Source organism: Podarcis melisellensis (genome assembly GCF_964234715.1).
Source record: "Podarcis melisellensis genome assembly, chromosome: 13".
In the NCBI taxonomy this organism is placed as follows: domain Eukaryota; kingdom Metazoa; phylum Chordata; class Lepidosauria; order Squamata; family Lacertidae; genus Podarcis; species Podarcis melisellensis.
Window position 1 is genome coordinate 36,464,244 of NC_138545.1, and position 27,775 is coordinate 36,492,018.

Below are 27,775 nucleotides of genomic sequence, written 5' to 3' on the forward strand. Positions count from 1 at the left end.
TTCCTCCTGGGTCAAACTAGCAGTGACCCTTGGGGCTTATTGGCTTCCCAATCCCATCTCTGCTTGCATGAGTCATCCCACGCTATTTGCCGACTAAGCACTTTCCTGCTGCTCCTTCCGTGCGCAACACGTACCTACCCCTGGCTGACGTTGACCAGGGACGGTTCTGGTTTTCCAATGCCATGCAAGCAACAGAGCGAGCTGCAGATGGTCAGGTTCGCTCTCTCCAGTGGTCCCCTGTGGCCAGCAAGCTAGGTTTTCTTTTATTTTATTTTTAAGCCTTCTGACAATTAGACTGGTGGAGGTGCGACAAAGCAATCTATTATATGGCAGGACTAAAGCAGCATCCGAATCAGCAAATGGCAGGACAAATTCAAAGATTTGAAAAGTTCTCTGCACTGAAACAGAAATAGCCAGGGCCCCTCCAGACATCCTTTTTACGGTGCACTCATGATCTGTGTGAGGGACATGGGGCATGGGTGGCGCTGTGGGTTAAACCACAGAGCTTAGGACTTGCCGATCAGAAGGTCGGCAGTTCGAATCCCTGCCACGGGGTGAGCTCCCGTTGCTCGGTCCCTGCTCCTGCCAACCTAGCAGTTCAAAAGCACGTCAAAGTGTGGAACCTAGTTCAGCTACTGATTGATTGATTGATTGATTGATTGTGTGGCTGCGGAAATTAATAAAAGTCCCCCCCCATCCAAACAATGACTATCATCAGTGCAGGTAAGAAAAAATAAGAATTTTATTTTTTATCATCTACAATACCATCTTATTTTATAGTACAGCACATTGATTATTGCTTTCATTTTATGGATCAATGGCCTCGTTAGATAGTAAAATTCCTGTTAAATTGCTATTTTAGGGGTTGTTTTTAAAAGTCTGGAACGGATTAATCCGTTTGCATTACTTTCTATGGGAAAGCACGCCTTGGTTTTGGAACGCTTTGGTTTTGGAACGGACTTCCGGAACAGATTAAGTTTGAGAACCAAGGTACCACTGAACTGCCCCGTAATTACTGAGAGAGATCTGAGCACTTCAACTGGTTTTTGCAGGAAGGTGCGGTGAGCAGCAGGGATCAAAATTCACAGCACACACTTCCAAGCAACAAAGCAGCCTATTAATCATAGGCAAGAAAGTGGCAATTCTTGACACATTCTGGGAGTGCAGATTCTTGTCCAGCCCTTGGCAAGGACTGATCATTTTATTTCTTTTAATGGCAGAAGATAATATAGTACTAGGGGCGATCTATAACACTTCGCAGTGGGATTTGAAACTGCCTAAGGCAATTCTATATGCACACTTTTTCTTCTGGAGAGCTCGAGAGACCGGCTGTAAGACTTTTTCGGTGACCTCCTGGGTGGTCTAGCCTCCTTCTGCTGCAAACTCAAAACATTGGCTTGTTGCTGTTTTCCAGAATGTGATCCTGGAGAGGGATGCTAAGTTGGGAGCAAACACAACGTACATGTTCGCTTCATGGTTCGAACAATGTCATGTCTGCAGCGTTAGAAAGATTGGGAAGCCATCCGTGCCTTGATTTCCCTCGTTGGTGGCTTGTGAAAAGCAATTCCGTCAGAGATAAGAGGGAAGGAAGGAGAGAGCCCAGATCTACCTGGGAAAGCAAGGCCAGGTCTCTTCCGAAACTGCTCCTTCTACAGCCAACTCTTGGAAAAGTCTTAGGGAGAGAGCAGGCGATCTGGGCTGTGATGATGCCAAGAGGTTGGTCCAGGCCTTCTGAGACACTGTGTACAGGGCTACTCTGAGCTTGGAGAAGCAGCTGAGTCCATGTCTTCCAGGCTGTGGTCCTGGGGTGACACTGGCTGCCCACCTTTCACACGTTTCCATTTCATCCTGCGGTTCTGAAACCACACTTTGACCTGTGCGAGAAGAGGGAGAGGATTAAGGTGAGCTTGCATGCATGCAAATACAGCCCTTGCAAATTCGCACTTTTCGAATTTTGCAATGCAAAATTCTAGCCACATGTGCAAAAAAATTGCACCTGCTAGGGTTGAGTGTGCATAAGACTGCATGTACAGTGGTACCTTGGTTCTTGAATTTAATCGTTCTGGGAGTCCATTCGACTCCCAAAAAGGTTCAAAAACCAAGGCACGGCTTCCGATTGGCTGCAGGAACTTCCTGCACTCAATCGGAAGCCGCATTCAGACGTCCGGCTTCCGGAAAACGTTCTCAATTCTGGGTCTGTGGTGTTTGGGATCCAATTTGTTTGGGAGCCAAGCCGTTCACCTACCAAGGTACCACTGTATTGGTGAATATAAATCATGCATCACATTAAGGGAAATTGCTTGCAAGAATGTTCATATTGAGAGAAATCTGCACTGAAATGCTGTTGAATTTATAGTGGTACCTCGGGTTACATACGCTTCAGGTTACATACACTTCAGGTTACAGACTCCGCTAACCCAGAAATAGTACCTCGGGTTAAGAACTTTGCTTCAGGATGAGAACAGAAATCATGCTCTGGCGGCGCGGCGGCAGCAGGAGGCCCCATTAGCTAAAGTGGTACCTCAGGTTAAGAACAGTTTCAGGTTAAGAACGGACCTCTGGAACGAATTAAGTTCTTAACCCGAGGTACCACTGTATATGCTATATGATAATTTATGGACCCTAATAGGTATCTAAAGCCATTTGCACATGCAGAATGTAGGCACCCTATATCTAGAACAGACCTCTGGAACGAATGAAGTTCTTAACCCGAGGTACCACTGTCCTTGACCAGGTAGCAAATGAACATTCACCCAATATTTTCCCTCTCCTCTCCACCATTGTCTCCAGGCATCGTTGCCCAAAGCTGGAGAGGAGGCAGCCCATCCTAAAGGGACCACCAGAGCAGAGGAGCTTCACCTGTCTTTCCGTCAAGTCGAGGTTCACCGCAATCTCGTATCTCCGGAGCCTCGTCAGGTAGTTGTGGTGTGCAAATTCCGCCTCCAGCTCCCGCAACTGGTCCTTAGTGAAGGCAGTGCGTTCCTTCCTTGCTTTGGAGCTGCTGACTTCTGCTTTTGTGCTGCTGCTGCCCCCGCCACCTGTGTCCTGGCTTTCTGGAAGAGGGAAAGGACAGAAACATTCCTCGTGGAAGCAAAGTGAGTCCAGTGAGGAAAGAGAGGGACACGGGTGCCGCTGTGGTCTAAACCACAGAGCCTAGGGCTTGCCGATCGGAAGGTCAGCAGTTCGAATCCCCATGATGGGGTGAGCATCTGTTGTTTGGACCCAGCTCCTGCCCACCTAACAGTTTGAAAAAGTAGATAAATATGTAGCGCTCCAGCGGGAAGGTAAATGGCATTTCCATGCACTGCTCTGGTTCGCCAGAAGCAGCTTAGTCATGCTGGCCACATGACCTGGAAGCTGTCTGCAGACAAACGCTGGCTCCCTCAGCCTACAGAGCGAGATGAGAGCGCAACCTCAGAGTCGTCCGCAACTGGACCTAATGGTCAGGGGTACCTTTACCTTTTAGGGGAAAGAGAACTGGCCCAGTTCAAGAACCGCAATACCTGAAGGACCGCCTCTCTCCGTATGAACCAACCCAAACCCTACGACCATCACCCGAGGCCCTTCTTCGCATGTCTCCTCCACGAGAGGTCTGAAGGGCGGCAACACAAGAATGGACCTTTTCTGCAGTGGCTCCCCATTTGTGAGATGCTCTCCCCAGAGAGGCTCACCTGGTGCCTTCATTACACATCTTTAGGCACCCGGTGAAAATGTTTCCCTTTGGCCGATTAACCTTCTATGTCATTTTACATGTATTTGGGTGGGGGATATTTGTTGGTTTCTGTTCTTGTTTCTATTATGTATTTTGTGTTCTCGTTTTGTATTTTTATGCTGTGATTTTTGGATGAAGGGCAGGATACAGATCCAATAAATACATTATTAAATAACGAAAGAAATGCAAAGATCAAGCAATCCCAGTTCATTGGTAGGGTCCCTAGGTGGAAAGCAGGGAGTAGCATGCAGCTAAATTTTACCCAGAGTAGTCCTACTGAATTTAATGGGCATAACTTCCCATCAGCTCCAGCCAGCATGTCCACGGATGGTGGCACTTATAGTCCAGACACAGGTTCCTCATTCCTGTCTTAGCCAGCATTCACAAATCAAGATGGTTAAAGAACGAGACGAAGGTGGTTTTAGTAGTCCACCTTCTCAGTCCCCAAGTATGCGACTCTCGTATGGGGAATTCACTCTGGTATGTTTGGTGATGAGGGGAGGGCCCTCTTTTATGGCTCGATACATTTTCTTCATCATCAGGATCACACATATTCCAAAACCTGTGGAAGATTAGCAGCCAAGCCTTATGCTAACTAGCAAGAATGCGTATTCTTGCTAGTTAGCATAAGAAGGGGTTAAATCCACAGAGCTGTATTGCTGATAGGCAGATACTCAGACCATAGAGATGCGATTGCTAGAGAGGGTTCTGTGTGGTGTCATTTCCCCTCTCTCCTGGAGAGGAAGGAGCCCAGAGTACTTCCTCTTCCTCTCTCTCACGTACTTCAGTCCCAGGCACTTCCCTATGACTGGTTATGCTGCAAATGTAAGTATTTTGCCTGCATAGTTTTTACTGCTGCCTTTGCTGTGGACCAATGCATCATTATAAAGCAAGCAAATCATATTTTTGAACTTGCTCCCCAGATTGTTGCCTGATTCATTCTCAAGCTTTGTAAGGAGGGGTAAGCCAGCTTGCTTTGTAGCTAGATTCGCTCAAAGGAGGCTTTGCAGCCTAATTCCTAGGCTTCTGGTTTTGCTGCCAAAGACAGGATTTTGAAAGTCTGTTCAACCCAACACACGTGGGTGCTTGGAGGGATAAACTGCAATTCATATATCCTCTTCTACCTTTTCAACCCATCCCACAGAACCAAACCTCAGTGTCCAGAACAGGATCAGTCTTAAACTCAAACTCAGCCACGAGAAAAGCCTGCTAGATGAAGCCAATGGTCCATCTAGAGCAGCGGTCCTCAACCTCTGGGTCCCCAAATGTTGTTGGACTACAACTCCCATCATACCTGCGCTCTGCCCTTGCTAGCTAGGGGTGATGGGAGTTGTAGTCCAACAACATCTGGGGACCCACAGGTTGAGAACCGCTGATCTAGAGCCAAGCAGATGCCTAGGGAAGACCAAAAGCAAGTTCAGTGTCAAGGAACTCTCTTGTCGGCAGAACACTCCTCTAACATAATGCAGGTCCTGGGCTGGGATTTCTTCCTAAACTGTCCTCTCAGCCGCAACATTTTGGGGCCTCACAGGGAGCTGCTGGCTGTATTTTCCTGGCCCGCGGTACAAGTCTGGATTAAACGATATGACCGCTCATGCTATCTAGCCTCCAAATCCCCTGAAAATGACTGCGTGTGTTTTCCGTCCAGGAGGAAGGATTGAATTTAGGAAGGAACAAAGAATGCTGCCTTATACCAGACCTAATTCACAGACAGTACCAGGTGTGAGGGAGGCCCCAGCTGTTCCACAGTGACCACCCCACCCCACTGAAGCCAACAGGCTTCCCAACAGTGATGGTGGCCGTGTGCAGCAGTAGCATCAATGAACGTGGAGGATAATCTGCCCCCACCTGGCACCATTCATTGGAACAGCCCCGCAATGCCCAAATCCTGCACTGGCCCAGGGCACTGTGGGGACGCCAGTCACCTGCCACTGCAAGATTCCTGAGCCACTTCTCATTTGTGAGGGCATATTGGGTTCTGGCTACATTTGGTGTGGGAAATCCATGATTGGGTCAAGGATTAATGTTTGGGTCTCCTGATATTCTGTTTTAAACCAGGTGTCTGTGCATTGCCAGTAGGCAAGGTCTGAAATGAACTGGAGCAACAGAACCTGAGAAAATAGGTTCCCCTTTCTTCCTGTAGCATTTCTCTGACTTCTTTCCTGCACGCACACACAAAAACCAGCTGCTATTTTTGCTGCTAGAGAAAAATATATTTACCTGCTCGTAGGACTTCTCTAAACCTACTCAGATTTGTTGTCTTAAAGCAGTGGTTCTCAAACTATTTTTCTCTGGTCCACACTTTCAGAATAAACATTTGCTCACAGCACGCCAGTTTTCTTTTTAGGAAACAAAAAGAAGCAACTCTTAGCATGTGCTAGAACACAACAACTTTATAATATGACCATGGAACATCCAGAAAGTACAGTGGTACTTGGGGTTAAGAACTTAATTCATTCTGGAGGTCCGTTCTTAACCTGAAACTGTTCTTAACCTGAGGTACCACTTTAGCTATTGGGGCCTCCCACTGCCGCCGCACGATTTCTGTTCTCATCCTGAAGCAAAGTTCTTAACCCAAGGTACTATTTCTGGGTTAGCGGAGTCTGTAACCTGAAGTGTCTATAACCCGAGGTACCACTGTATAAAACAACGCAGCCATGTAAGAACACGAATCATTCCCAAAATATAATACTAATGAATTTTCCTGCCACACTTGCCATCCTCTTCTGCCATCGGTGTGGTATGCCACACCCTTTGAGAACCACTGTCTTAAACTGCTATTTTATTACTACTGTGATGTGGTGGTTGTTATTATTTTCAGTTACCTGGTGTTATTCTCCCAGAGTAATGAAAATTCACCTCAAAGAGGTTTTGCTTATTAGGGGAGGGAAGAGTTTGCCCGTGTTTTTATGATGGCGTGAGGGCAGCAATGCCAGCAGGTCCTGCCTGGGCTCCCCAAGGTTCATGCCAGCCTTTCCCTATAGCACCTATTCTGACTGGCAGCAGCTCTGCAGGGCCTTCACTGGATGCCAGCAGAAGAGATCATGTGTTGTCTGCCCTGAAAGAACCAGGTCCCTTGCCTCCAAGCTAGACATGTGCTTCCTTGTGCATTGTTTCAAAGGCTATGGGGCAAGGTGTGGTTGTCTATGTAGCTAAGACAAATGCCGTCATTCAACAGACCTACGCAATTCTGATAGGGTAGCTAATGCATTGCTTGAGCATTTGGCCTGACCTGCTTGGCAGAACTTCCAGGCCAGAGGGCATGTTTTCAAGGCATGCTCGAACCTCAGCATCTAATCTGTGTGCGTTGAGTACTGTAACTAGAGTTGCCAAGTTGTGGTCTAGGGATGTCTCATATTCCGGTGGGGATGATTCACGAGGCTTTTTAGGATGCTGCGGCTGTTGGTCCTGTTGATGCATTATCCCAGGGGTGGGGAAGCTTTGCAGCCCTCCAGATGTTGATGGACTCCAATTCCCATCAGCCCCAGCTAGCATGGCCAATGGTCAGTGAAGTCGGGACTTGTAGTCCAGCAGCACCTGGTTCCTCAGCCATTAGTCCCCTTGCCCACGCTCTTCCTGGGCCTGCTATAGCAAGCGGGAATCTGATTCCGTCCCAAAGGAGGCACAGGGAGTAGGCAAGGAAGGGAACCAATGGGAAAAGAGGGGAGGGCCAGCCAAGGTTGCATGGTCTCTTGAAAACATGTGACATTGAAAGGACGTTACACACCATCTTTGAGTTGCAACCTGGGAAGCTTATTTGTAATGACTGCAGACTGGAGATGATCACACTCTCATCTCCAGAGGGAATCAGGGATGTTTTTATTTTAGATAATCTAAACGCCTTCCTTCCTTTCTTGCTCCTTTGGCTCATAAGCCGAACTCTGTGCTTTATTATTGTTTTCTTTTAACTAGACTTTGTCTGCAAAATCTGGAGTTGCGATCATCTCCATGATGTGAAACAACATCTGCAATGGCGGCTATTTCACAGAGGAAGATTCGCCTTTCTAGAATCTTCTAGAAAGGACACCTGAGCATAATCTCAGCGTTGCACTTTCCAAGACTCTTGGTGGGAGAAAAGCAATCACATTTGAAATCCATTTCAGAATCGTTTCAGTTTGTCGGGAAGAGGTGCCCGGTCGCTTTGACCCAATATTGACACCAGTCCAAAGCCGGGAGGGTCACCTTCTCTCACAGGAACCGGCCCTCCCCCTGTGGTCCATTGGACACTGCAGGCCTTGCACTGATTCCCATTGCCATCCAATTGGCTGGCTGGGCTGCCAGAAAGGGCCCTTTTCTGTAGGAGACCATAGCTGTCAACGTTTCCCTTTTCTTGCGAGGAATCCTATTTGGAATAAGGGAATTTCCCTTTAAAAAAGGGAAACGTTGACAGCTATGTAGGGGACCCACATTGTGGAATTCCCTTTCCCCCAAGAAGCTCATTAGTCCACCTTATCTTATGACTGGCTTTTAGATGGGCCTGTTGAAATCTTGTTGTTCCATGATGGGCCAGGGCTGGGGGAACTTGGAGCCCTCAAGACATTCTTGGACTCCAGCTCCCATCAGCTGCAGTCAGGAATGATGGGAGATGGAGTCCAGCAAAATCTGAAGGACTGCAGGATTCTCTACCTTGGAATTCGTTTCAGTGCATTTCCCACCACTTGTTTTGCTTAATCTCTGTTCTATGATGTCTTGTTTCCTTTCATCATCACCATGATTCATATGCCAGAGAGTTTGTTGTCTACATTCCGAACTGTTCGGAAGGTTTCTGCCCAAAGATGGAAGGAAGATAAAGTATCTACAAGATAGGTGCGTCTTGTGGTCTGGTGCATCTTATAGAGCGAAAAATACGGTGCTTAAAAGAATACTGTGTAAACAATTAAAAACACTGGCAGGATTACAGAAAACACTTGCAATGTAGCAAGAACTATGGTGAGAATGGAGTATTAAGAAAATATAGAGACAAATATAAGGTGCATTTGGAAAAGAATAACAAGGGGTGGAAAGGAGTCCGGGGATTCAGAGAAACCTATGTGTTTACGATTATGATTCATTTGCGATGGTAATCGTTAAAGGCAAGAATGGATTTTAAAAAATTATTTTATTTTTGAAAGGAAGGTTTTTGGACCAGATGAAAACAAATCAATAATAGATACTAGAGTGGCCATGTATCCTACTTCACAGAGAACAGTCCTCTCTTTGAAGTACTGTCTAATCCAAGGGCACCTTAAAGATAAAGAACTACAGGAAGAGAAATCAGAGGAATGGGCGTAGCTCAGTGGCAGAACACACACCTTGCAAGCAGAAAGTTGCAAGTTCAATCCCTGGTCTCTCCAGGAAAGGCTGGGAGAGACCCCAAGTCTGAAACACTGTATACAGTACTGAGCTAGATGCACCATAGCTGTCAACCTTCCCCCTTTTTTTGCAGGAAATTCCCTTATTCCCGTTGCTTCCTGCTGCTATCCCGGATTGTTAGATATCCCGTAGACTGTCCCCGGGACAGGTGAGGCTGCTGATCCCTTATTTTCGAGGCTGCTGATCCCTTATTTTCAAATCTGAAAGTTGACAGCTATGAGTTGGACCAGTGGTCTGACAGTATGCAGCAAATTCCTCTGTTTGTGGGTTGAGGTGGAGCAGGCAGATGGGGCACCTGGTCACTGTCTTCTCTGCCAGGGTGAGATGTATTTCTATTCAAATCACAGTAATCATTTCTAAATTTGCATCTCTACATATAAATTAGCAAATGCATGTAAATTATGCAAATCTGTGTCTTTTTGTGGTCCACATTTTTCTGTGATGCATAACTGGACTCACACATAGATATTTATATATTTGGGGGCTGCTTTCTTGGAAATTTGTAAGCAGAAGTCGGGTGGCCATCTGTCATGGATGCTTTATCTGAGTTTCCTGCTTTGCAGGGGGTTGGACTGGATGTCCTTCGGGGTCCCTTGCAACTATTATTATTATTATTATTATTATTATTATTATTATTATTATTATACTGCCCTATACCCAGAGGTCTCAGGGCAGTTCACAAAACAGATCACAATATATAAACTCAAAATAAAAGCAACAACCCAACAATACACCCCCACAAGAGCCACATTTTAAAAGGGCATAGGATGTAAATCGGATCAGCCAAAGGCCTGGTTAAAAAGGACTGTTTTTGCCTGGTGCCTAAAGGTGTGTACTGAAGGCGCCAAGTGAACTTCCCTGGGGAGAGCATTCCACAGACAGGGAGCCACTGCAGAGAAGGCCCCGTTCTCGTGTTGCCGCCCACCGTACCTCTCGAAGAAGGGCTTTCTTCACACAAAGGAGGGCCTCAGAAGATGACCTCAGGGTCCGGGTAGGTTCATATGGAAAAAGGAGGTCCTTGAGGTATTTCGGTCCTGAGCCATTAAGGTTTCATAGGTCAAAGCCAGCACTTTGAATTAGGCCCGGAAACTAATTGGTAGCCGGTGCAGTCAGACCAGGATCAGTGTAATAGGTTCATACTGTCTTGCTCTGGTGAGCGACCTGGCCTCTGAATTCTGCACCAGCTGAAGTTTCCGAACCATCTTCAGAGGCAGCCCTACGTATAACGCATTGCAGTAATCGAACCCTGAGGTTACCAGAGCACAGATAACAGTAGTTAGGCTATCCCTGTCCAGATAGGCAGATCCTGAAGCTGAGGCTCCAATACTTTGGCCACCTCATGAGAAGAGAAGACTCCCAGGAAAAGACCCTGATGTTGGGAAAGATGGAGGGCACAAGGAGAAGGGGACAGCAGAGGACGAGATGGTTGGACAGTGTTCTCGAAGCTACAAACATGAGTTTGACCAAACTGCGGGAGGCAGTGGAAGACAGGAGTGCCTGGCGTGCTCTGGTCCATGGGGTCACAAAGAGTCGGACACGACTAAGCAAACAAACAAAGTCCAGATAGGGGCGTAGCTGGGCCACCAGCCAAACCTGACGGAAGGCACTCCGATCCACTGAGACCACCTGAGCCTCAAGCGACAGCAAAGCACCCAGGAGTACCCCTCAAGCTACGAACCTGCTCCTTCAGAGGAAACATAACTCTACCAGTCTAGGATTCTTAAATGCCACCTTACCTGCGCTCCCTTTTTTCCTTCTGGATGTCTTCTTTTCTGTTTCGCTCACCACGTTCCCTGCCAGGGCGTAGTCTTCGCTCGTGCCAATGGCGGCATCCACCACATTTGGGCCGCTGCCCTCTGGCTCTCCGGAGACCAAAGCCAGCTCGGCCGCCAGACGTCGCCTGCCTTCGGCGGCTGCAAAATGCCACGCTGGGTGCTGGAAGGAAGAGTGATGCTCGTCGAAAGCTCGCTCGTCGCGGGGAAGGCTCTGGGGGGCTGCAGCCAAGCAGGAGTTGGAGAAGTCCGAGTAGATGCCAAAGTCCGGTTTGTGGTGGAACGAAAAGGGGGCTTGTGGGTAATGGAGTGGCCCAGTGGCCCCTCCACCTTCGGCATGCTGGTTTCGCAGGCAACCCCAGAGTGCATTGGTAGGGTGAGCGCTTCTCATGCAACTACTGGCAGCAGGTGGATCCATCTAGGAGTGCCTTGTTTCTGAAGATGCTCTTCAAACGCAGTTGCAAAGGGAGCCCGATGGTCTAACTTTTTGCCCAGGGAAAGAAACCGGTCCTCTGCAGCTAGACAGTTCTTCAGCTCACCGCCTTGGCTTTCCCAGTTATGGGGAACCCTGCAGAATTCTCCATAGCTTCCACAGGAGAAACTTCACATCTGTTGCGTTTGAAGCCCGAAGCTCCCTTGCTGTGAAGTGCTGAAGCCCAGAAAACACTTTTTAAATACTTTGCTGGGGTGTGAGTGACAAGCTTAGGAAGGGAAATGTGAGAGAGGAGTGAGGGGGTGGGCTTAACCTGCAGGCACAACCCCTCCAACCCAAGCCAAGCATGCAAGCTATTAATCACCCGAAACCTTAGAGGCGCATCTAATGGGATCTGCAGATGGAGACTTTTAAAGAAACATTGTCTGCACTTTTTTTTTTTTTGTAGAGGGGGTGGGAGAGAAATGTACACACGCACACAAAAGGAGGGTTTAATGTTTCTTTCTCACACACTGGAGTTATTTTTATTGCCCCAGTAAAGAAAACCCTTCGTCTTACATTTTCAGAAAAGGATCCACGAGCCAGTCCAAAGGGAGACGAGATAAGAAAGAGAAGCCAGGTAAAGAGGGGGAGATATTTAAAAATTTGAGGCGTGACCTAAAAGTTTGAAAGCTTATGCGGAGAGTGAAGCGCAAAGACTTCAGGAGTGGTCTAAGCAAAGCTGCAGAACGGAAACCCTGAGTTGCTTCGTGAATTTAATTGCTACATGGAGGGTTAGGCTAACAAGGACTGCTAGCCGTGATGGCTCCGGCTGAGTATGAAGCACTTGCTTTCCTTCAAAGAATTCTGGGCACCGTAGTTTACCTCCAATAGAGTCACAATGCCCAGCAACCCTTAAGAAACTACAGTACCCAGAATTCTTTGAGGGGGAAAAATATGTTTCGAATCCCTTTAAAGTGTGGCCTATATACTTGCCAAAAGGGACTCAGGTGGTGCTGTGGTCTAAACCACTGAGCCTCTTGGGCTTGCCGATCAGAAGAGGTTGGTGGTTCGAATCCTTGCGATGGGGTGAGCTCCCGTTGCTCTGTCCCAGGTCCTGCCAACCTAGCAGTTCTAAAGCACGCCAGTGTAAGTAGATAAATAGGTACCACTGTGGCGGGAAGGTAAATGGTGTTTCTGTGAGCTATGGTTTCCGTCAGGGTGTTCTGTTGTGCTAGATGCGATTTAGTCCTGCTGGCCACATGACCCGGAAAGCTGTTTGTGGACAAATGCTGGCTCCCTCGGCCTGAAAATGAGATGAGCGCTGCAACCCCAGAGTCGCCTTTGACTGGACTTAACCGTCCAGGGGTCCTTGATTTTTAACTCTTATGTACTTGATTCTTCTGTCAAAGGCTGTATGCCTCTCAATACTTACAGGTGAGTGGGTGTCCCCCATACCCTCCAACATTCCTCCAATGAAAATAGGGACGTCCTATTCAAGAAGAAGAAGAAGAAGATCATTTATAACACGCCCACCTGACAGGGTTGCCCCAGCCACTCTGGGCGGCTTCCAACATACATATAAAAATATTAAACATTAAAAAGCTTCTCTATACAGGGCTGCCTCCAGATGTCCTCTATAGGTTGTCTAGTTACTTATCTTCTTAGCTCAAGGGGTTGTATGACTCCATACCCTCCAACACTTCTCCGAAGAAAAGAGGGACGTCCTAAGGAAAAGCGGGTCATTCTGGGATCAAATCAGAAGCCAGGACGGCTTCTGTAAATCCCTGGAAAATAGGGAAACTTGGAGGGTCTGTGATAGTCACAGGCCTATATATATATATATATGTATGCTTAACTTTCCTTTCTGGTTGCTTTACAAAGACATTTTAAATTCAGTGGATGTTTCTGTACTGGATAACTGTTTTATTGAATCCTTTGTCATACCATTACCCAAACCAGAAGCATTCATTAAAGCATCCATAAACCCTTGAACTCATATTCTTTCGCTAAGAGCCCTGAGTTGAATTCATAAGCCTGGAAGTAAAATTCTAGACATCATATTGCGGCTTTGTTCAAATGAATGCAGGATGTACTGGATCGAGGGCTCAGTCCCCCAGCATTTGCCAGCAGTGCTACAGTTTGGCCTTACAAAATCTAATGTAATCATACAAAGAAAAGAGCTTCTGAAAGGGTAGTCCCTTATGCATCACCAAACATGAGGACGAAATGGGACTGAGATTTGCATGTAATTTTCATAAGCTACCTTAAACAGGTGCAAATTTAGATATACAGTACCGTATTTTTCTGTGTATAAGATGCCCCCATGTATAAGACGGCCTATTTTTTTTGAACTCAAATTTAAGAAATCAATATTTTAAACATCAAACAGAACAACGTTGAGCTTTCTGTAGGGAGGTCGCCCAAAGTTGTTGAGCTTTTTTGAGGGAAGTTGGCCAAAGTTCAAAGTTGTTGAGTTTTCTGGAGGTCGCCATATTTCAAGAGCCTGAGACCCGAAAACGAAATGCTGTAGATTCACCATCTGTATGTAAGACAACCCCTAATTTTTGACTAAAAAGATTTATGAAAAAACGTCATCTTATACACCAACCCCCTGCAGGAATCCTGCCCCCAGCTGTTCCTGGGTGGTCTTAATCCACCAACATTTTGGTTACGCACTGAGCCATTGTGCCACCTTAGCTCCTGAGCATGCACAGAGTACAATACTTCATATGAGCTTCTAGGTACATTTGAGATGCAACATCTCGCTTTCTGGAAACTGAATATTGTGCAAATCATTTGCAGATTAAGGTTGACCGCTAGCCAATATTTCATGAGCCTGAGCTGTAAAACTATGTCCTGTCAGACGCTAACAGTACTGGGGAAACATTGTTTCCATCCAGGGACTGGGGAGAAATTTGATTAATTTCACATTTCAAGGCAAACCTACATAATTCACACTTCCTAAAACCAGTATGCAAACACTGAAACACAGCCATCCGTTGAAATTCACTTCTCCAAATTTTTCAGTCCGATTCTCCACCCAAGCAATGTGTGTAAAAATGCACCTGCGGAAGTAAAGCTTGCATAATGATGTGTGTTACTGCTGCAAATAATATAGAGAAGTATTTTTTCAAACTGCTTGTCCTCATCCCAAAGCCAGTAACGTCCAATTTAAATGTAGCTCTGGCTCCTGTCCCTGCTTGGAGAGCCTGTTTTTTGTTTTTTTTAAATCAGAATTTAGCATTTCTCCCTACAAGTGTTATTTGAATGAACTCTTTTCATATCCCTTTGGAGAGAACATTCTCAAAACTAGGAGGGCAGCGGAAGGATTGATCCTGCAAGAGCAATCAAACAGCAATACCCCTATTCCTACCCAAGTAAAATCACAGAGGCAGCAAGCAGGGGACCACAACTCTTCCCTGATTCTTCCAGTGACCGCTGACCTCTCTGCCTTCCGCAATATTCAATCTGCAGCATAAAAGTTGTACAGTGGTACCTCGGGTTAAGTACGTTTTATTTGGAGGTCTGGAGGTCCGTTCTTAACCTGAAACTGTTCTTAACCTGAAGCACCACTTCAGCTAATGGAGTCTCCCGCTGCCGCCGCCAGAGCACGATTTCTGTTCTCATCCTGAAGCAAAGTTCTTAACCTGAGGTTAAGTTCTTAACCTGAAGCGTATGTAACCCGAAGTACCACTGTAGTCCCAAGCCGAGCCCTCTTTGGCTGAACCTGAAAATAAAAATAAATAAATAAATAAATAAATAAACCTCACACAACCTGTTTTCCTTCTCTGTCGGGATTCTCACGCCAAATGGCCCCCACTGGCAAGACATCGATAGTTGATTTATGAGGTCATGTCTGTTTTTGTAAACACGGGCTTAGAAGAGGAGGTTGGGGTCAGGAGAGCCTTGGGGCAATCCAAGAAGTGGAGTCAAGAACAAGGGAAGAATGATAGAATCTCGTAGAATTGCAGAGTTGGAAGGGACCACGATGGTTATCTAGTCCAAACGCAGGAATCTTTCGCCCAAAACAGGGCTCAGACCCGCAACTCTGAGATCAGTAGTCTCATGCTCTGCCGACTGAGGTGCCCTGAATTATCTGCTCTTGCTAGCCATCCAAACGAGATTAATGAATCGGAAAAGAACCAGGAGCTCATTGTCTGACCTCTGCCCCGGGAAGGATCTTTGACATTAGTCACCTCTTCCCTGACTGGCAATAACCAATCCTTAATAGGCTTGCCCACTGACCAGCAAAACACACCTCCCAAGACTTTGTCAATATCCTTGCATCGGGTGGGGATCTAGACAAGACGATCTCCAAGGCCTTGGTGTGCAGAAATTAGGAGAATAAGCTTCTTCATGGCCCGGGTTGCACACACACAAAAGGCTAACTGATTGTAGGGACCGAGATTCCAAAGCAGGAAATATTTTTTATGTATGCGACGACAGCTGCACGGATGCTACTTGCCCAGAGATGGAAAGAAGACAAGGTCCCTACCAGAGAGGAATGGCAAACCAAGCTGACAGACTACACCAAAATGGCAAAACTGACCAGAAAGCTCATGAACCAAGAAGACCGAAACTTTAATAAAGAATGGGGAAAATTTATAATTTACCTGGGAGACCACTGTAAGCAGACGGAAACATTAGAAAGATTGCAATAATGCTTGCAACACAGCAAATATTATGGACAAAATGGAGAGACATAAAATACGGATTACTAAATAATATGCAGTTGAAAAAGTTGACAATAGGACCAATGGAGGGGAAGGTGGGAAGCCCAGAGATTCGGAGAAATCTCTAAATACAGATTTTTTTTGTATTGTTATAATACTATACAGTGGACACTTGGGTTGCGAACGTGATCCATACGGGAAGCACGTTCGCAACCCGCAGCGCCACGTCTGTGCACGCGTGGGTCACGATTCGGCACTTCTGTGCATGTGCAAAGTGCGATTTAGCGCTTCTGCGCATGCACAAGCGCCGAAACCCGGAAGTAACCCATTCCGGTACTTCTGGGTTCGGCACAGTGCACAACCCGAAATCATGCAACCCAAAGCGTCTGTAACCCGAGGTATAACTGTACTTGTAAAATCAAATAACAATTGTTTTGTTTTGTTTTTTAAAAAAGGGCTAACTGAGCCCTATAGCAACCCCAGGACAAACATCATCTGCATTACAAGAGGGTTTGAATGCAGGGGCTTAATCACACAGAGAGAATAAGGGCACTTCCAGATTGTCGCTATTGGTGGGTGGTATTTAATCACATACCCTTCCAACTCTATGACTCTGTAACTTGGAAGGGTCCCCAAGGGTCATCCAGTCCAAACACACACACCCCCACCCCGCAATGCAGCAATCTCAACAGGATGTCACCCATCCAATTTGAAACCATACCAGACCCTGCTTAGCTTTCCAAATGTGCTAGCAGTTTTATTGCTTCACTGCCAGGAGGACGATGATAGTGGACTGGGACTTTTTGCTGCAAGGAAAGTGAAGCAGAAATGTACTGGAACATGCAATATAGTGCTTGTTTGATGCAACATCAGGCTCGTCCACTCTGCTGCTTGTCCTGTATTTTATCCCACTTTGCCCATGCTTTCTAGGCACAGCTCTGAGATGTATGCACCAACTCCTAGGGGCCAAGGCAGTTTTGGCCCCCCAGTGTATTTTTGGAGGGGCCAGGCCTCCTCAATGTTCAGAGGGCGTTCGGCTCCACACACACACCCCAGCTCCTCGGATATTGCACACATACAGGGCCGGATTTAGGGCCTCATCAAACCTAATAGGGCCCTTTATATGTCCAGCTGTCCTTTGCCAACAACAAATTGTCGCTCTTTTGGTGTTGAATATATGCTATATAGTAATCTATGGACCTAATAGGTATCTAAAGCCATTTGCACATAACAAATAGGAGCCTACACAACACAAAACACTGCTGATGTATGTAGGTTTTATCTTATTTGTTTTTTATCTTATATTTTGGAAATTTACATCCAGGTGTTTTTTTCCTTTAATTTTTTTGTGGGCCTCCAAGAGAGTGGGGCCCTAAGCTATAGCTTGTTTAGCTTATATGTAAATACGACACTGTACACACAGCATCAGAACATCGCTTAATATCAGGACATCACACCGGGGCCCCTCGATCACCTTGCGAAGATGACGCCTCTGGTCCAAGAGGTTTCTCAGGACGTCCCTGATGTTCATCGGAGAAATGTTGGAGGGGATATGTTCTCCTTGCTTCCTTCCCTGGGAAAACTCACTGTTTACCCCTGATTCAGAGCAAACGCCATTCCACAGAAAACACAAACACACATGTCCTCTGCTACCCTACGCTTCTCTTTAGGGCAGTTCACATTCTTCAGTAATGGGAACCCGTGACCCCTTCCGGCCGTGACCCTTTCCACAGCTGCTGTTGTCAGGCATCTCCTCTGCAGGGGGGCAGTGCTTTTCTCTGGGGGGTGGTTGGGGGGCAGGAGGGAGAAACGGCCTCCCCCTCTCCTCCTTACTCACGCAAAGCAATTTGTCATTAAGAGATAGACACCTTTAACCTCCAAAAAGTCACCATCTCCCGCGTTCACGGCAGGACAGCTGGAAATCGTTCTCCTGGTCAAGCGTGAATGCCAGATCCCGGCTTTGCGTTCCTGTGTGTTTGTGTGTGACAAAGCTTGCCCTTTAAGGTTTGTTTTGCTTTTCTGTTAGTAGGCAAAGCTCACAGCAAGGGGAAGAGGAATGCCCCTTTGCGGTTTCTTTCCAGGACTCAGTTGGTAGAGCACCTGCTTTGGGTGTCAAAGGCCCTTGGCTCCATCCCAGGCAGGGCTGAGAGGGTCCCCTGTATGAAAACTCAGAGAGATGCTGCCAATCAGTGTAGACAGTACTGAACTTGATGGACCAATGATCTAACTCATGAGTAGGCAAACTAAGGCCCAGGGGCCGAATCCGGCCCAATCGCCTTCTCAATCCGGCTTGCGGACAATCCAGGAATCAGCGTGTTTTTACATGAGTAGAATGTGTCCTTTTATTTAAAATGCATCTCTGGGTTATTTGTGGGGCATAGGAATTCGTTCATTTCCCCCCCCCTTCAAAATATAGTCCAGCCCCCCACTCAATATATCGCAGCTCCCTGTGTCCCCGCCACTTGTTACCATTTCTCAGTATCATTCATATATATACACAGTGGTACCTCGGGTTACATACGCTTCAGGTTACATGCGCTTCAGGTTACAGACTTGGCTAACCCATAAATAGTGCTTCAGGTTAAGAACTTTGCTTCAGGATGAGAACAGAAATCGTGCTCTGGCAGCGCGGCGGCAGCGGGAGGCCCCATTAGCTAAAGTGGTGCTTCAGGTTAAGAATAGTTTCAGGTTAAGAACGAACCTCTGGAATGAATTAAGTACTTAACCTGAGGTTCCACTGCATATATATATAATTTTTATTAAATTTTCTGTTTTACAATTTAAAGCACTCATTTCTGTATCCTTAAGATATCAATGACTTCCCTTCTTCTCTTTCCATGCTTCATTTTACGTATCATAAATCCCTGCATATTTTACGTAAACTAAACCATTCAGTACTCCATTATTACATCCACCGGAACTTATTTACAGTGCCAAATCTATCTTCATGCCGCCAGCGGTTTCAGCTGTACGCAGCATTTCTCGGTATCAATACTACAGCATTTACAGAATGCTTTCAAATGTTCCAAGTGGTTCCTGGGCATTACAGACGTACCTTGGTTTTCGAACAGCCTAGTTCTCAAACGTTTCGGCTCCCAAACAATCGAAACCCGGAAGTGACTGTTCCAGTTTTCGAACATCCTTTTGAAAGCTGAACATCTGACGGGGCTTCTGATTGGCTGCAGGAGCTTCCTGCCGCCAATCAGAAGCCGGGCTTTGGTGTTCGAACGTTTTGGAAGCCGAACGGACTTCCGCAACAGATTCCGTTCGACTTCTGAGATACGACTGTATCTTGTTTCAACCCTCACAGCAACCCTGCAAGGTACGTCAATAGCATCATCCCCATTTGACAGATGCAGTGGCACTGAAAATGGGAATGTCCTGTTTAAGGTGATTGAGTGAGTTTATAAAAGGCTGCTTTTCAGATTCTGGGAGATCCTGAATGTTTATTCTTCCCCCAAGCATGTTCAGCACTCCAGAATCCCACATTTTCTTAGAAAAGAATAACGCTCCGTTTCCCAAGCCCATCCACAATCGGATCCTCTCCTGCTTTCCCTTCCAACCCCAGGCTGATCTCTTTGGCTCTTGTTAAGTCTTCTGACATCATATTTCTATATTGCTAATTTTATGGCAGTGCGTCTTATCGCACAGGATTACTGCTTCCGACGCTGATGAAATGTGCTTGGGTTTATAATTCCCTTTCTCTCTCCACTCCTTCCACCCCACCCCCCCAAAGTCACAGGAAACATGGAAATACAGCTTAGGTTCATGAGAGGGTCCTCTTCGCTGGAGAACAGAGAGCAAAGAAACAAGGATATCTCCAGGTATCCTTTTTTATTGTGCATTTGTGATTATTTGTGCTCAGGACACTATTGGGGCGGTCACATGCAATTAATGATGATGATGATGATGATGATGATGATGATGATATTTTTTATTATTTATACCCCGCCCACCTGGCTGGGTTTCCCCAGCCACTCTGGGCGGCTCCCAAGAGAATATTAAAAACATAATAAAACATCAAACATTAAAAACTTCCCTATACAGGGCTGCCTACGGATGTCTCCTAAAACATCTGATGGGAAGGTGTTCCACAGGCAGGTGCCACCACCGAGAAGGCCCTCTGCCTGGTTCCCTGTAACCTCACTTCTTTCAGGGAGGGAACCGCCAGAAGGCCCTTGGAGCTGGACCTCAGTGTCCAGGCTGAACGATAGGGGTGGAGACGCTCCTTCAGGTATACTGTTTGTACCTGCAAAAGGTTTTGGGGTGGACATTCTACTTCATTTCCAATCTGCCCTTCTCTCCTAGCTTCCTCTGTTTTAAAGGTATCGAATGGCTGTCTGTCATGGATGCCTTAGTTGAGATTCCTGCCAGAGGACACTCCTTTATAAAGGAGGACACTCCTTATTTTTCTGTTTGAAGGGCTGTCCAGTCCCAAATTGGTTTAAATACAGTGGTACCTCGGGTTACAGACGCTTCAGGTTACATACGCTTCAGGTTACAGACTCCGCTAACCCAGAAATAGTAGCTCGGGTTAAGAACTTTGCTTCAGGGTGAGAACAGAAATCGCGTGGCAGCAGGAGACCCCATTAGCTAAAGTGGTACCTCAGGTTAAGAACAGTTTCAGGTTAAGAACAGATGTCCGGAACGAATTAAGTACTTAATCCAAGGTACCACTGTATAAGGAACTACAATGGAGAGAACAGGAGCTCAGAAGTTGTCCACCAGCAGTTTGAAGCACCAGTCTGCAAGCTGAGCACTCGAGTCCACTGGCGTCTTCCCCACTACGATGGAATGCATTATAGTTCTGTTTAAATAAGGGTGATCTTTACAAGTGTGCAGACCCTCCAAGTGTCCCTATTTTCCAGGGATAGTCCTGGATTTACAGAAGCCATCCCAGTTTCTGAACGTCCCACTTTTCCTTAAGATATCCCTATTTTCATTGGAGAAGTGTTGGAAGGTATGGAGTCAAGGAGATAAGTAACTATACAACCTTTAGAAGACATCTGAAGGCAGTCCTGTATAGGGAAGCTTTTTAATGTTTAGTGTTTTATTCTAGTGTTTTTATATATGTTGGAAGCTGCCCAGAGTGGCTGGGGCAACCCAGTCAGATGGACAAGGTATTATTATTATTATTATTATTATTATTATTATTATTATTAAATAGGGCACCCCTATTTTCATCACAGAAATGTTGGAGGGTATGAAGTGTGTGTCTATACATATACATGCAAATCACTATCCTCTTTTCATGATGAATTATGCAATGTGGCTTGAGTGCAAAGTTTAAAAAGTAAAATGCAGATACAATCAATCCAACTTTCATACGATGCAGCCAAGATAGGCATCCCTAGGATTTCGGTACCCTAGACAGTTGCCTGGTTTGCCACTCCTGGTCATGATACATACCAAGGGCACTTCCAAACTTTTCCTTGCACATCCATGATAATCTGTGGCTATGATGGTATTGGTGCAGTTATGCACAGTCCCGCTTCTAAGAAGGTTTTCTCCTGCAAAAGCTCTGGGGCAGACGTACTGCTTCATTTTCAATCGCTGAAATCATGAAATCATGTAACTTTTCATACCACAAATCCTCTGGTTGCTTGCTTGTTTTGCCCTGCTTGCATTGTGCTATAGCAGAAGAAAAAGGGATGCGGGTGGGGGTGTGGTCTAAACCACTGAGCCTCTTAGGCTTTGCTGATCAAAAGGTCGGCAGTTCAAATCCCCGCGATGGGATGAGCTCCCGTTGCTCTGTCCCAGCTCCTGCCAACCTAGCAGTTTGAAAATACGCCAGACAGCATTCTGGGTCATGGGGCCAGGAGGACTAAACCGCTTCTGGTGCAACAGGACACCATGACGGAAACCAGAGCGCACAGAAACACTGTTTACCTTCCCACCACAGTGGTACCTATTTATCTACTTGCACTGGTGAGCTTTCAAACTGCTAGTTTGGCAGGAGCTGGGACAGAGCAACAGGAGCTCGCCCCGTCACGGGGTTTCAAACTGCTGACCTTCTGATCGGTAAACCCAAGAGGCTCGGTGGTTTAGACCACAGCACCACCCGCATCCCAGGTATAGTGGAAATCTTGGTATCACTGTTTTTTTAAAAAAAAAATTGCCATGCACACAGGTAAACAAATATTTGTGTGCATGCCCACAATGCACCTTTAGGCTTCAGATCTCAGGGAGTACTAACTGATTGGGGGTAACAGTGTGCAGTGTGAATGCATCCCATTTAAGCACTGCCCACAGGTTTGGATCATAGCTGTCAACCTTCAGATTTCAAAATAAGGGATCAGCAGCCTCAAAATTAAGGGATCAGCAGCCTCACCTGTCCCGGGGACAGTCTATGGCATATCTAACAATCCGGGATAGCAGCAGGAAGCAGCGGGAAATGGCGCTGGAATAAGGGAATTTCACACAAAAAAGGGAAGGTTGACAGCTATGGTTTGGATGGAAAACACCAGGATGGGGCAGTGGGAAGCACTTGGAGAAATTGGATCTGCGTGACCCACGTGCACTTTGGGGTGTACACAGCCAATGGCATATTGCACAATACACCCACATACACAAACAAAAATCAGTCTGGGGTGGGAGGCCTAGGAGGTGCAGAAACAAAGGTATTAAGCCAAACAGGACACAGGATGGAGTGTGGACTTCTTAAGCTTCCATTTGCAGTCTTTCAGGTGCGAGTCATGTAAAAATTGGCCGGTGGCGTGCATATTCCCCCCGCCCCCTCGCTCTTTCCTTAAGTAAGACGCTCCAGAGCGTATGTATTCTCCTCCACCAGGAAGCGGGGTTTATTTCAGGGCTCATTTTCGTCTGACTTCACCTCCCAGCTGTTGGACCTTATAATGGTTTTTGTCTTCCAGCCCAAAAGGCCTCCTGTTCTCCCCTGGCTTAGTCAACCACTATCAGATTTCAAAATGCACTCTTAATACTGAGTGACTCTGTCCTATTCTGTAATTGTGGGAGGAGGGGCTGAGATTATTATTGTATTTCTTTTTCTGCATGTGGGGAAGATTTCCAGACTTTGGTGACTCAAGACAAAACAGCTGAGCTCCTTTGTGCATCTGACCGTCTAGGCAGGGAGGCGATGTCTGGTGGACTGGGGGGGGTGAGGGGGGTTTCAATTTAGTTCAGTCAGTGTGAGACAGAGTGGGACGGGAAACCATCATTTTCTCCTGAAATCGTTTTGCAATGAAGCGTTCAGATTCAGTATTCTAAGGTGTGTTTGTAGGCGACATTTTTTGACCTGCAGTTTGGATTCATCCTTGGTCAACTCCAGATCGTCCACGTGTCCCAATTTTCCGGGGACAGTCCCAGATTCTGTTTTGTGTAGGCTCTTATGATGTAAGTGAAGGACCCCCAATCATTTTAAGTTAGAGTTTAATAATTATTTCACTATTAAAATACTCCTTCTTAATTGTATTTCAGTTCAACAATTACTTTGATAAAATACATATTTTGTTATGTGCAAATGGCTTTAGATACCTACTAGGTCACTAAATTACAATACATCATACAGTGGTACCTCGGGTTACATACGCTTCAGGTTACACACTCCGCTAACCCAGAAATAGTGCTTCAGGTTAAGAACTTTGCTTCAGGGTGAGAACAGAAATTGGGCTCCGGCAGCAGGGCGGCAGCAGGAGGCCCCATTAGTTAAAGTGGTGTTTCAGGTTAAGAACAGTTTCAGGTTATGAACGGACCTCCGGAATGAATTAAGTACTTAAACCGAGGTACCACTGTATATTCAACACAAAAAAACAGCGACAGTTTGTTGTTGACAAAGGACAGCTGGACATATAAAGAGCCCCATTACCTTCAGTAGCTTAGGGCCTCATCAAACCTAAATCCAGCCCTGTTGGCATCTGCCAGTCTCGAGAAACAATGGAGTGCGCTTCTGGAAGCGAAATCAAATGGCTGGAGAATCACGGCGGCTGTAGTGGCTGCAGAGATCGGTAACTCATAACTGCTGCCTCCTGCATTGCTCTTGCTATGTTAGCAGCACCAAAGTTACCTCACCAGGGCGCAGGTCTGGGCAGTGTGTCTGGAGGTCCTGGGCTGCCCGGACGACAAGACACCCCTCTTGGATTCGCTGATGTGGTCCAAAGGAAAGCAGATCAATACGTCTGGCACCAGTGTGGTGGCAGGAGTTGCCGGAAGAAGGCGTACAAGGTCTGATCGAGGCAATGGAGCATTTCACCTTAGGGGTCAAAACACCTTGAGCCATCCCAGTGCGTCCAGCCAGTGTGTTGGCAAGAAGCCGCAGCTCATCCTTCCAGGAGATGGTCTGGCAATCGCCCAAGCATTCCATGCGCTCTAAATCGCAAAATGGACTGGAAAGCTCAGAAACCAGGAAGACCAAAACTGTAATACAGAATGGAGGGAAAATTGTAACTTACCTAGAAGACCACTGTAAGCAGTCGAAAACATTAGCAGGACTGCAATAACACTTGTAATGTTACGAGAACTATGGACATACAGTGGTACCTCAGGTTACATACGCTTCAGGTTACATATGCTTCAGGTTACAGATTCCGCTAACCCAGAAATAGCACCTCGGGTTAAGAACTTTGCTTCAGGATGAGAACAGAAATTGTGCGGCGGTGGCGCAGCGGCAGCAGGAGACCCCATTAGCTAAAGTGCTTCAGGTTAAGAACAGTTTCAGGTTAAGAACAGACCTCCGAAACAAATTAAGTTCTTAAGCCGAGGTACCACTGTAATGGGATTACAAAAAATAATAATATTTGGAAAAAGATGCAGCAGAAAAGGGGTGATAACAGAACCCACGGAGGGGAAGCTAGGAAGTCCAGAGATTCGGAGGAATATCTTAATCGTGGACTTGATGTGGTATGATTATAATTATAAATTTGTAAAACAAAAAAAAAATATTATTATTATTTTTTAAAAAAGGATTCCATGCGCTCATGCCACACCTGCCTGCAACACGCCCTCCTTCTTTGTCTCCTCTTACTCCATTTGCCCCGAGCCAGGAAATACAAGCCGGATTCTGCACACGGAGTTGCCTCTCTCTCTGGCTATCTGAACCCTGTCACGTGGGCAGCATCCTGTAACCTGGTACCGCTATGCAGAAGAGCCCCACTCAATGACTTTGCCGTGTGGCAGCACTTGGAATCGTAGAATTGTAGAGTTGGAAGAGAATTGTCTAGTCCAACTCCCTTGCAGTGCAGCCATCCCATGCGAGGATCGAACTTGCAACATTCGCATTGCCAGCACCATACTCTAACCAACTGAGCTATCCAGGCTGTGCAGAAGAGCACCTTCCCTTCCCCCTCACCACGAGGGGTTCCTTGGTGCGTACAAGAGACCAAGGGACCCGGGTGGCACTGTGGTCTAAACCACTGAGCCTCTTGGGCTTGCCTATCGGAAGGTCGGCAGTTTGAATCCCCGCGACGGAGTGAGCTCCCGTTGCTCTGTCCCAGCTCCTGCCAACCTAGCAGTTTGAAAGCACGCCAGTGCAAGTAGATAAATAGGTACCACTGCAGCGGGAAGGTAAACGACGTTTCCGTGCGCCCTGGTTTCTGTCACAGTGTTTGGCCTCTTGTTGCACCAGAAGCGGTTTAGTCCTGCTGGCTGCATGACTCGGAAAGCTGTCTGTGGACAAATGCCAACTCCCTCGACCTAAATGCGAGATGAGCGCCGCAACCCTATAGTTGCCTTTGACTGGACGCAACAGTCCAGGGGTCCTTGACCTTGACCTTTTACAAGAGGCCAAACAGGTTCCTGTGCCCACAATTCACTTGTCACAGAGCTGTAGAGGGCAGGAAAAACTGAACTATTTGTATCAAAGAGACTCAAGCAAGGGAGATGGAAAATAAAAATGTGGTGAAAGTTTCTCCTTTCCTCCCCCTCCCCACTCTTTTTTTTTGTAATGGTTGGAACATTTGCTAAAAATACATCTGAAAAGAAGATCATAACATTGGCAAACCGAACCCAGATTTTTTTTTTTTTAACAGAATGATGTTAACTTGATTAATGAGACATATGGGTCACTTCCATTAAAGCCATCACTTCAGAGAAATCATTATCTGAGCAGAGAGGGGAGAGAGAGAGAGAGAGTAAAAGGACAGACATAATGAAATGTCTAATGTGGAGATATGAAGATAATGGATGTGACTGCCTCACGCATAAACCCCAATCGCTTTGGCCTCCAAACCTCCTCCCCATAGAAAACGCTAACGATCGTCAGGGGGGTCAATCTGACTGACTGGGGGTTTCCCCCCCGCCCCCCAAAATGACCCCTGAATTTTTGAATTTTATTGATATTGATGCTGCATTTTATGTTGTATTCTATGCTGTTTTATGCTGTTTTTAAGTTGCATTTTAAACAATGTTTTATATTTGCTGTTAGCCGCCCTGAGCCTGGTTTTTAAACTGGGAAGGGCGGGGTATACATAAAATTGTGTGTGTGTGTGTAATTTTTATTAAATGTTCTGTTTTACAATTTAGAATGTTCATTTAAACAACCTTGAAATATCAATGACTTCCCTTCTTCTCTTTCCATGGTTCATTTTGCATAACATAAATCCCTGCATATTTTACATAAACTATACACAGGTGGCGCTGTGGGTTAAAGCCTCAGCGCCTAGGACTTGCTGATCGAAAGGTCAGCGGTTCGAATCCCTGCTGCGGGGTGCGCTCCCGCTGCTCGGTCCCAGCGCCTGCCAACCTAGCAGTTCGAAAGCACCTCCGGGTGCAAGTAGATAAATAGGGACCGCTTACCAGCGGGAAGGTAAACGGCGTTTCTGTGTGCAGCTCTGGCTCGCCAGAGCAGCGATGTCACACTGGCCATGTGACCCGGAAGTGTCTCCGGACAGCGCTGGCCCCTGGCCTCTTAAGTGAGATGGGCACACAACCCCAGAGTCTGTCAAGACTGGCCCGTACGGGCAGGGGTACCTTTACCTTTACCTTTTATACCATTCAGTATTCCATTATTACATCCATCAAAACTTGTTTACACTGTTAAATTTATCTTAATGCTGCCAACGTTTTCAAGTGTTCACAATTCCCACCCCCCATACAGTCAAAAAACATTTTCCAATCTTCTTCAAATGTATGTTCTTCTTGTTCTCTTATTCTATACATTAGGTCCGCAAGCTGCACATATTCCACCAGTTTAAGCTGCCATTCTTCTTTGGTTGGGACCTCACTCCTTTTCCATTTGGGGGCTAACACAACACAGGCCGCAGTAGTGGCATGCATAAATAACCTTTGATACTTGGAAATTTCAGTCTGAATTATCCCCAATGAAAAGGACTCTTTTGTTTTGTTTTGTTTTGTTTTGTTTTGTTTTGTTTTGTTTTGTTAAAGAATTTTTAAACATTTTTTTCAGTTCATTATGGATCATTTCCCAATACTCTTTTACCCTTTTACAGGTCCACCACATATGAAAGAATGTTCCCTCAACCTCATTGCATCTCCAGCACTTATCTGAAGTGAAACTCTGATCCTAAACCTCTGCTGCCTTGTGGGATTCAGGAGAAGAAAAGGCTAAGAAGTTAACTCTACTCAGATCCAGAGTGGAGTCCCTAAGATGGCGCCTTGTAGGCCTCCTTACGGCAACTCCTGCAGCCAACCTGCTGCCAAATGTATTGCTCCGCTTTCCTTTGTACCATGTCAGTGAGGCCGAGAGGAAGGTCTTGTTGTTGTCCACACACCCTGCCCAGGCTTGTGCCTTGGAGAGGCCCTTTCCATGCTGCTAATGCAGCGGGTTTGACTTGGCCCCCAGAGGGCGCACTCCATTGTCTCTCAGAGAGAGAGAGAGAGAGAGAGAGAGAGCAAGAACGGTTGTGACTGCTTTTAGAATGCTTTGGCCTGTTTGAGA

General features: G+C 46.3%; 1 protein-coding gene across 1 annotated transcript; it reads right to left on the minus strand.

The window, feature by feature from the left end:
• Positions 1-671: 671 nt before the first annotated feature.
• MEOX1 (mesenchyme homeobox 1) lies at positions 672-11,543 on the minus strand. The gene is made up of 3 exons (XM_081884428.1): positions 10,801-11,543; positions 2,860-3,053; positions 672-1,874 (listed from the first exon to the last, which is right to left on the minus strand). The coding sequence occupies exons 1-3, from the start codon at positions 11,252-11,254 to the stop codon at positions 1,752-1,754; spliced, it is 771 nt and encodes a 256-aa protein (XP_081740554.1). The 5' UTR covers positions 11,255-11,543; the 3' UTR covers positions 672-1,751.
• Between the last annotated feature and the right edge of the window lie 16,232 nt (positions 11,544-27,775).

Excerpts from the sequence above, each read along its gene's own strand:
- MEOX1 (XM_081884428.1), bottom strand. The coding sequence starts at position 11,254 with ATGGATCCACCTGCTGCCAGTAGTTGCATGAGAAGCGCTCACCCTACC. Across the intron at positions 3,054-10,800 it reads AAGGAAAAAAGGGAGCGCAG|AAAGCCAGGACACAGGTGGC; the intron begins GTAAGGTGGCAT and ends TCCCTCTTCCAG. Across the intron at positions 1,875-2,859 it reads TCGACTTGACGGAAAGACAG|GTCAAAGTGTGGTTTCAGAA; the intron begins GTGAAGCTCCTC and ends CTTCTCGCACAG.